The sequence below is a fragment of the Crassostrea angulata genome, chromosome 7 (assembly GCF_025612915.1).
Source record: "Crassostrea angulata isolate pt1a10 chromosome 7, ASM2561291v2, whole genome shotgun sequence".
In the NCBI taxonomy this organism is placed as follows: domain Eukaryota; kingdom Metazoa; phylum Mollusca; class Bivalvia; order Ostreida; family Ostreidae; genus Magallana; species Magallana angulata.
The window spans coordinates 19,749,417-19,759,416 of NC_069117.1; the positions used below are offsets into that span (position 1 = coordinate 19,749,417).

Genomic DNA, 10,000 nt, shown 5'->3' on the forward strand with positions numbered 1-10,000 from the left:
TTATAAAAGATTTATTACATGTAACATAATATGTTTGGTTTTCTATGTGTTCAACATGTATACAAAAAAAGTTGGACATATGGAACTCGAAATTGTAATCTGTTACACTTTTGAAGCATTGTGGAGCATAAATTTAAAACATAATAAAACACACCGGTATGTATTTTGCTGATTGTGTTCTTATATTGATCATAAATGTATTTTTTAATAAGTTTCCAAATATACGTTAAACATTTACTGCATGTTTTTTAAGTTCGTGCATTGCAATTTTGTGTGTAAATAGATTCAACCATTTTTAAATTTATTCCATTTTTTATCAACCTATTTTTAAAAAGTCATCATAAAGACATTTCTATTATAAAATATCATACTCCTGATAATCTTGATGTTTATTGATGATTTTTGCTTTCAGTTTAGGTTTAAAGTTTTAAGTTATCATATATATCTTGTAGATGTTTAACCTCTGAAATATCAAATTTAAAGTAATTGAATATTTCTTTTTGATGATGTAGAGTACAAGTGGCAAATACTAGGAATTGTTTTAGTGAACTTCTTAATACTAATTGTATTTTTGTGTTATTTCTTTCTTGTTTTTAACTAAAACTTCCTGAAGGCACCACGTGAATCGATAATACGCAATGTTTTATCCATATAGATATATTTACCTAGTCTGCCATCATACATAATTAATTAAAGTATAACTTAACTATAGAAGTCATTGAACTAAATAAATGTAATTATAGATATTGCCATTTGTGAAACAAAAAAGTTTTTGAGAGAGCCAAGAAACCGCGTAAAACGGTGATGTTTTATGAAATTTATCCTCATTTACTATTATATGAACTCACAGTGGAATACTTAGCATGCTAAATTAGTGAAATGACATAAAAACAGACGTTGACATTGCGCATTAGACAGTATTTGTGAAAATATTCTGACGGGAAACAACTCTCAATGGTATATTAAAAAACTAGTGGATATAGTTTCCACAGAAGTTAATTACAATTAAGATAGTTACTCGGGGAAATTTACCAAATTGGTATCATCATTGAAAAGGTAGAATATCGGAGAGCACAAAGTGACTAAGGTTTCCCGTTGGGAGACACCAGTTGTCTTCTATAAAGCGCAGCTTTCCCGCTCGTATATTGTCATGTGCGTGCAATATCGCTATGTGAAAACATTTGCATCGTTTTTCATGTTCATTTTCAGCACTTTAACAATAATTAATCCCATTTCCAGCACTTTCTCGCCGAAAGGTCTACTCACAAAAACAAGGTTCAAATAAACAAGAAAATTTGATAAATCTAGATTGCCATAAAACTATTCGCCCATCTGCCAAAGCAGGGGATGTTTTTAGAGAAACGCCATGCTTGGTTCCCTGCTCTGGGATGTTGTAATCCATTCGAGACGAATTTTAATCACATTAAACTCATTTCATTTGTTATTCCCAAAAGTATTTTTATTCATAAAATTCATTCCATAATTACAATGATCTTTTGTGGTTTTGTGCATTCATGCTAACTACTCATCAAATTAGGAGCACGTAATGTTCCCGGAACAACAAACTTCAAGTGTACTTAACCATTTAAAACAGCTAAATTTGTTTTTAAAATTCAAAACTTATTAATTATTGAAAGATTATTGATCTCAAAGTATTTGCATATTGTTTGATTTTTTGAACGTTTTTTCATGAATTTAAATTTACTAGTAAATTGTATATAACTTTTATGGACGTATTGGTAAACTCTTGACACTCTGAAATACGGTTGATATAGCCTTTAAAACCTCTTCGAGTAAAAAAAATATCCCCAACAAAAAATTAATCGTAAGTGTAGCATGAAAGCGTCAAGGATTACAAAATTTAAAATTCAAATTTGAAATCAGTTACATTCACACAGCTGAATGCGGAACGCTAATGAAAAAAGCTATCTTTCGGGTAGGTAAAATCCACTGTTGACAGCGACATATTTTCGCCGTGGGACTTAATAAATTCTTCATCATTTAAAAATATCTCTTTTAGGAAATTCGCCCTTCAACAAAACGGATTTTAATCTTGAACCGATCATATATTCATCTCGCCCCTATGTGAAGTAGTGTTGTTCATAATACGATAATTGCAGCGAGAAATCGGACAAAGCCTGCACATCCACGGACTTAATAAAAATAAATCCGATTTGAATATCAACCCTTGTACCTTTGAAATTAATGTATTTAAACTAAGCATATGGCAGAGCAATTTAAAATGCGAAGAGTGTGGGATCTCGGTGTTTCTTCTGGGAGGAGTTTTGCCCCCCGAGCACATGTTTGTGTCAGAGGGCCAAGTAGCGACAATGGGGGTCACGAATGGAGGCGAATCGGGGTCGTAATTCTTGACCTCTCGAAATTAATTCCAACCTTCTTGGTGGGCAAACTACAATTTCATCTCCAAATGGACACGGCTTTGCTGCTGTTTTTCTTAAGCATATTTATCCAAACATTTTCTCGTCAAGGGCTTGTTTTCACTCGTGGGATGATAAGAGTTGTAAAACTACATTTTGGAGGAATAAACTGAATTGACCATATTCCAATGAACGCGAATAAATGCGACCTTTCCATCTTATCTGGAGGTAGCGTCAATTTCGACAGAGTTTTTCTTTTCATTGTATTAAGATTGGTTAAATGTCTAATTTTAAAATCTAAAATTACAGGTATTCGATTTACCGAAAGCTTTCCCGATTCTTTTAATTGTTCATATCATATTTCATATATTCACAAAAAAAATATATGTCATACAATAAGAAATATTTTCTATTTCTAAATATTTTGTAACGGCCTGTTTTTTTGGATCCAAATTTTTGTTAGAGCAATAAAATGTAATTACAGAATTGCATGATTGAAAGAAATTGAATCTGCCAATAGAAAACATTAAATGTCGACACAAACCCTCTAGCTGGTACAGAAAATAATGTTCTTTTTATCGTTGTTGTGCGACTACAGTCGCCATCTTAATCACATGATTTCATTTCTAATGAAGTTGATATTCCTATCACGGTGGCACGAGAACCGTATTTAACTCCGCCCATTCTTGTCCAGTATATTTCATTGGGTACCGTCCCATCTGATGATACGTTTAAGGCAGTTTATTTAATAAAAGAAAAAAATCCCGCAAAGCCTTGAAAATAGCGAAAGGAAAAATACGTCAGTCAAATATTTCGACAATTTGAGGAAAAAATATTGTCCTACCCTCAGCCGTTTACGGGGCCCTAGCTTTAAATTGTCGCTGTTCTTGAGAAAGCCAGCGTTGTGTGGAAGTGTTAATCAAACTCTATATTTGATGCCCAGTTACACCCCGTTTTGTTGCTTCATTGATCACCTAACATACCTATATCAGACGAGGGAAACAGTAGTCCACTTCAGGACTCCTTGACGGTTAAATTGCAATGAATCATCTTGCATGAAAATTATAAACTGCGAAAAGTTGAATTCTTACATAGCAATTACTATAAAAAAAAACTGGGATTATCTAAAGTAGCTATGGAGGAAGAGTTTAAAAACTGAGCTGAGGTGTTAGAAATACTGAAATAATGTCATCGCCATCGTCACCAAACGTTCTCCCAAATTCCGATGATGTCGTTGTTGACAAATCGAATTCAGAGGAGGAAACAGATAGAAAATTTAAGGAAGAAGAAGAGATCATCGACAGAACAGAAGATGAAAACAATCGTTTTCAACCAACATTTCCCATCATTCAAAGACCTATTGCAACTACCCCAAAACGGTCATTTTTTATCACAGACATTCTGTCAGAAGACAAATCGTCCCCGAGAACTTGCTCGGCCTTCAGACCTCTACGAGTTCCATCGTCGTTAATAGCTAATCCTGGCAGCGTGGCTGAACACTGTTTGAACTTTTCTTCTCTCAAAAGTCATTCAGAGATAGACAAAGCCAGTGAAAGTAAAACTTTTGACGACGACGAAGATATAGACGACGATGAAGATGACGAAGATGATGACGATGATAAAAACAGTGGTTAGTTCATTTTATTTTAACAATTTTACTATATCTTTAAATGCAAGTTTGTGTATACATAAGTTATCACAGCTGTTTATAATTTATAATGGTCATGAAATCAATCGAATATAATTAAAAACATTTATAATATAAAGAAAATCAACAGCGTGTATTAAGTATGTTAAAAGAAGATTTAAAAAGCCAAATGCATGCTTAGATGATCTAAAAAGACTTCTTTCCAAAAAATTCAACACAGGAGAAATATATTTTTTTTATTAACTCATTTTCTAAATATATTCAAAATGCTATTTAATAATTAACAAATTTAAAATGCAAATAAATGAAAGAAAGATAAAACACAAGTTATATCATGACAATTTTTACATGGCAATGTGAATTTTAAATATCATAACCACTACATTTTTAACATCCTTAATAGCTTCAGTAGCCGTATTTCTGATCACATGCTCAAACTGTGTGTGGCCGCATTAGGCAGCTTTGGTGTTAATTTGAACATCCACTTATGCACATGTTTAGCTTTAATCAAACAAAACTAAAGCTTTAATTTTCAGCTCAAGTAACAACACCTTGTGTTGTAGATGTTCAGCGCTAAAAATGCATACATAAATATAGGAGAAATTGACTGAAGTTGGATTGAACAAATATATGTTATTCCCGTTTTCTGTTTTCGTTTGGTTTATTTTTGGTATGTGTATTTTTTTTATTTGCAATAACCACTTCAAAATCTAAAACAGATTTAAAAAGTTATCCTAAATACATGTATCTAACTTCTCCATGTCTTTTATTATTTTTTTAATGCATGTATAAAAAATGACATTCTTTTCATCCAAAAAGAAAAATGTGTTTTTTGGTTTCCTTTTGAATAACATCATTACCATATTTATAGCCATGGTATAGTAGCCAAACTGTTTAATCTCTAAATAGGTAATTATGATTTAATAATGATAAGTTTCATAAAATATGATAAACAACGAATTCTGACAACTTCATTGTAATTCGTTGTGTTAATTTTATAATGCCTTTCTTGTTTAAAATGTTATATGATGAACTAAATAACTAATATGAGTTTATATTATTTTGCTCCTTTGTTCTTTGCTCTTTGCAATTTTAAATATATGATACAACCGTTTAATTCATAAAAAATTCCAAATGATAAACAGATATTCAGTTTCTCTAAAATACATGTAGATAGTAGATGCCTCGAGCATCTTAACAAAATAATCTTCCGTCTATATTATAGTTGTAATAATTTTTAAACAAGTAGGCTAATAAGATTAGGTAAATATAGCTCTTTTACACAACTGGTCCATTTTACGATCTGTTTTTGATTAGAAACAAATCGGGGTTCATGTACATCGCCTGACGATTCTTCAGGTGGAATCTTAAAGCAGAAAAAGCCCAGAAAGGCGCGAACGGCCTTCACCGATCATCAGCTGAACAGCTTGGAGAAGAGTTTTGAGCGACAGAAATACCTTAGCGTTCAGGATCGAATGGAACTGGCCTCTAAGCTTAATCTGACAGACACACAGGTGAAAACCTGGTACCAAAATAGAAGGTGGGTAGCTTTTTCTACCATAACCCAGTCACCACACGGCTTCCATTATCTTATATAGGAGAACCATAAAAGTTGTTTTCATCGTATTACCGACATTCTAGCTAAAACCGTTTAGGAAAATACATATTTTTGTTTTCGGATAAAGTCAGTATGTAAAACCTTATAGTATGAGAAAGAAATGACCATTGCAAATTTTGTTCAAGTCCAGAAACACAATGTACATATAATGATTGTACATGAGCCACTGACTCTGTACATTGCTTGGTATGGTTAGAAACAACAACAAAAAGAAAACTCAGAATATAAGTGAAGGGAATTATAAAAAGATATGAGAACACAATACCCCTAGTATTCAATGTCTCATTCATATGGCTTATTTAATTAACTTTTTCTTTATGTCTCATCCGATATTTTTCAGCCCAATGTCTGCGATGATTGAGCAAGAAAGTTGTATTATTATCATTCTCCTAATCTTATTTATGAACTCACTTACTCTATGTCAAGACATGTATTAAAGTCAAGTTCGCTGGGTACAATGCTATATTTATTCAATATCCCGTGTGCTTGATTTATTAGGTTATTTTCTGTTTCATAAAGCAATATAATTTGGTTGCATTTTTCTTCCCTTACTTAAGAAAATCTGCGCTAACAATTCGATAGTCGGAGAAAAACTTGCGATTTTACATGGCATTCATTTGAATACGTAATTAAATAAGCCCGAATAAATTTATCCTAATAACATTTTTAGGATTGAAAAATATATTCAATTTGGAGTTACTGATAAATAATTATTACAAAAGAAAAATAGGAAATGATATTGAGGATTAATTTCGTATGAGTTTTATGAATATATTTATCAATGAAATGTTCATTATTTCATTATTTTCAAAAATTTTAAATTTACAGGTAATAAATTATCTATCTACATCACTTTTTTATTTGTTTATAAGCTCTTTTATATTTTGTGCATATCTAAACGGAATTAAATTTTCAATTACATGTATATTTTATTGTAATACCCACTACATCGTTTTATCACATAGACATACATTTTTTATATTCTTTGAAGGAGGGATACAAATTTTGGTAAAAGACAAACCTTGAAAACACAGCTGCTTTAATTAGTTACAGAATAATCAAAATATAAAAAAATAATATTGAAAAAAATGACACATAATTCGAATCTAAGTCACAAATGAAACAATACATAAATTGATGATTAACAATAAATTTTAAAAAAAATTCAAGCGGTAGATCAGTTTAGAATAGATTCATATAACCTTATATATATGTTTTCTTGATTGTTTTTAAACTAATAAGAAACATATTTATTTTTACAAAGAACCAAATGGAAGCGACAGACAGCTGTTGGACTAGAGCTTCTAGCAGAAGCCGGGAATTTTGCTGCCGTTCAACGTCTAATCCAAAGCAACCCGTACTGGTTCACTTATCATCCACAGGCTACCTCCATCATCTCAAACATCGACGCCATGTATTACCGCCATAATGAAACGTCTATCACCCAAAGACCAACACTACCGCGCATGCTCATTCATGGGATTCAGCAACACATAAATCACATGTCACCAACAAACTCATTGTTTTCCGAGAGTAGGAATTAGATGAAGTGTTATATCTGGATTTTTGCTAAATGAGTTAATATTGAGATTGACGACTTTATTCCGGTAGCCGTATTAAAGATGATTTGACAATGATGCTAAACATTATGCTGCTTTTCTTTTTTTTTTTTTAATTTCTAAAAAGAGAAGCGTAGAATTTTAGTCAATTGCAATTTGTCATTTGTTCTCTATATGTATTTATTATGTAAATTGTGACAAGATAATAAAATTTTTAAACTGATGTGAAACAAAATTGTTTTTGCAGCAAAATTAAAAATTCACTTGTAAAGAGCTTTTAAGAATATTTTCTGTCTCTTTAGTGTTGAATAGCGATTGATGAATGTTCGAGTTCAATCCAGAAATTACGCGAGGATGAACATTAAAATGGATTATTTTTGTGAATATAAATTAAATTTCTTCATTTTATTTCAATATTTTTTTTTGTGAACTGAAGGAAAAAGTGCTATCATAAATCATCGGTAGTTTGTTTATAATCATTAAATGACATGACACGGTACCTGTCAAAACGTTTTCCAGTGTCAACAATTAATACATTTAAGTCAAGAAAGGATGCAGATAAAGCCCTTTTTATTACAATATGAATACTAAGCTCATATTTCTATGGCAGGACACAAGAGGACAATGGCATAGCAAAATGATCTTTTAGTCAAGGAAAAGTCTTAGCAACAAGGACATTTAGAACTATATTACAACATAAATTATTTTGAAATATAACTGGATTTTGATTTCACTTGTCAAAAATTGGATTTTTTTTCTTTCGTATCATCAATAAATTGCCAAGTCACTGGCTAAAGATTTTACATAGTAATTCAAAGTGTGCCGTTTCTGTTCATTTTGAATAGTATCATTATTTTGCGCTTAAAGTTTCCAGTGTCGTAGAAAGAATTGAAACTATTTTTTTAACAGAGAATGTAAACTTAACAAAGCAACTTAATTTTGCCCACTCCCTTACTCTCTGATGTATTGCTCAACAGAGGGATAATGCTTCAACTCATAATATAGTAACATGAATATAGGTGTTGGGAAACGCAAGATAGTAATTACGAAACCAACGTTTTAAAAATATAAAATTTAAAAAATATATAAATTTAGTGTTTTTTGAGCAGATACTATTTGATTTTCTTCAAAATAAGCCATTTATTTCAATCAGTGGGTCAGGGATAGACTCCCCATTATTCTTCTTCTTTACAATGAACGTGGATGGATGAAATTTGACCTGTATCTTATCGGTGGAGCTCCCGTCAGAGCTAGCGAAGGAGATGAATTTGTAGTCATTTAGTTCTTGGGTTGAGGAATAGACAAGAGGTATTTATATGTCTAACATTATGATTTACAGATATGTATATGAATCTGACTAATGATATTGTCGGTCCACCCCCTTAAATCAAGAACCACACAATACGATCTTTTCTCCTGCTAAACTTGCAACTTGATCGTTGGTGTTGATTTTCTTCAAGCCAAAAATAATTTGCATCTGAGAGTAAAATATAATTTACATTATTTGAAGTTTGAATGTTTTCATTATTTGAGAATAGTGCTATAGTGAAAAGTTACACAGAAAGATGAGTGTATAAAGATTAGATCGAAATATAAACAGTTTTAGAGCGAATGATAATTGCATTTTCAATTAATATCTTGTCCATTACGATGTCTTACTTCAAATTTTTATCGAAATAAAGAGTGCATTTAAAAAAAAAATCTCCTCTTGGGTTTCATTTCCATTTTTTTATTTCTGTATTTTACTTTTTATTAGAAGTTATTATTTGTATACTTTGGTAAACAAGTATCAATTTGAGTGTTTATCGTTCAAACTGAAAAGATTCTCAAATGTATAAGAATATAGACGACATCACAAACAATCCACTTTAGCCCGTGTGTTTCTGAACAATATAGTTTTACAGTAACAAGCAAGCTAGTTACAAGCAAGTAACGGTCTTGGCATTTTCCCAGTAACTGAATCTTTATGATCTTATGAATCATTGCTGTGGACGTGAAAGTGTCAAAAAATAAACACCTCTTTTGTGAGATCGATAAGATTTACTTGGCTGGGGATGAGGAGAATTAATACATTGATTATCACCAGCGATCCCGTTGATACCTATCTTTTTCAATTCATCAAGTCAACCCGATGTTTAGAACATTTACGACACTTTTTACCCAGAAGACGTATCACTGGAGAACTTGATATTTTGGGCTTTTGAACCAAAATGGTGTATTCTTTTCCTCGCTGAGTGACACCAAAAAATCTTGATTGCTATCAATACATCATACGTTGTTTAAATGATTTAGAGTAATCGTTTTGATAATAATAACCTTACATATATTACAAATGGGTGCGAATGCTTGTGAGCTATTTAGGGCCATTTAACTTAAATAGGGTATTTAAGATATTAAACACTGAGCTGATGAAGCGATAAAAAGACGCCTAAAACCAATTTAGGTGTAGAATATCAGGTAGGGAGGAAACCTAGCGATGTGTTATAAATCTCTCTGTAATGTCAGTGTATTCTTAAAGAAAAATGTTTTATGATTTGATTTGTATTTTGGATTCTATTTCAATTTTCCTTCGCTTTAAGAATTTTTGAATTAAATGCATCAGGTGTTAAGGTGTTAACAAATACTAATATTCAGACACTAGCTAATTGACTGGTTGTCTGTTGGTATCTTAATCATGACTAAATAAGAAAATGACCAATGCTGAGGAATAATATAAACTTTAAACCAAATATTAGTTATTTTAAAAAACCAATCACTCTCCTATAAATCTCTGTGAAGGCACTGAGACGAGTTATAT

General features: G+C 31.5%; 1 protein-coding gene across 2 annotated transcripts; it reads left to right on the top strand.

Annotated features, from left to right (window-relative positions):
- The first annotated feature begins 3,011 nt into the window (after positions 1 to 3,011).
- Positions 3,012 to 7,427, top strand: LOC128155717 (barH-like 1 homeobox protein). Of its 2 annotated transcripts, none has more exons than XM_052817565.1 (3): positions 3,012 to 4,008; positions 5,386 to 5,566; positions 6,909 to 7,427. In XM_052817565.1, the coding sequence occupies exons 1-3, from the start codon at positions 3,564 to 3,566 to the stop codon at positions 7,186 to 7,188; spliced, it is 906 nt and encodes a 301-aa protein (XP_052673525.1). In that variant the 5' UTR covers positions 3,012 to 3,563; the 3' UTR covers positions 7,189 to 7,427. The 2 variants fall into 2 exon arrangements, with proteins under 2 accessions (XP_052673525.1, XP_052673524.1); XM_052817564.1 differs by having other exon boundaries at positions 3,021 to 4,008; positions 5,344 to 5,566.
- The last annotated feature ends 2,573 nt before the right edge of the window (positions 7,428 to 10,000 follow it).

What these genes read in the sequence shown, in the direction of transcription:
- LOC128155717 (XM_052817564.1), top strand. Translation starts at nt 3,564, where the DNA reads ATGTCATCGCCATCGTCACCAAACGTTCTCCCAAATTCCGATGATGTC. An exon ending in TGACGATGATAAAAACAGTG is followed by an intron (nt 4,009 to 5,343) that starts GTTAGTTCATTT and finishes GTTTTTGATTAG; the next exon opens with AAACAAATCGGGGTTCATGT. An exon ending in ACCTGGTACCAAAATAGAAG is followed by an intron (nt 5,567 to 6,908) that starts GTGGGTAGCTTT and finishes ATTTTTACAAAG; the next exon opens with AACCAAATGGAAGCGACAGA.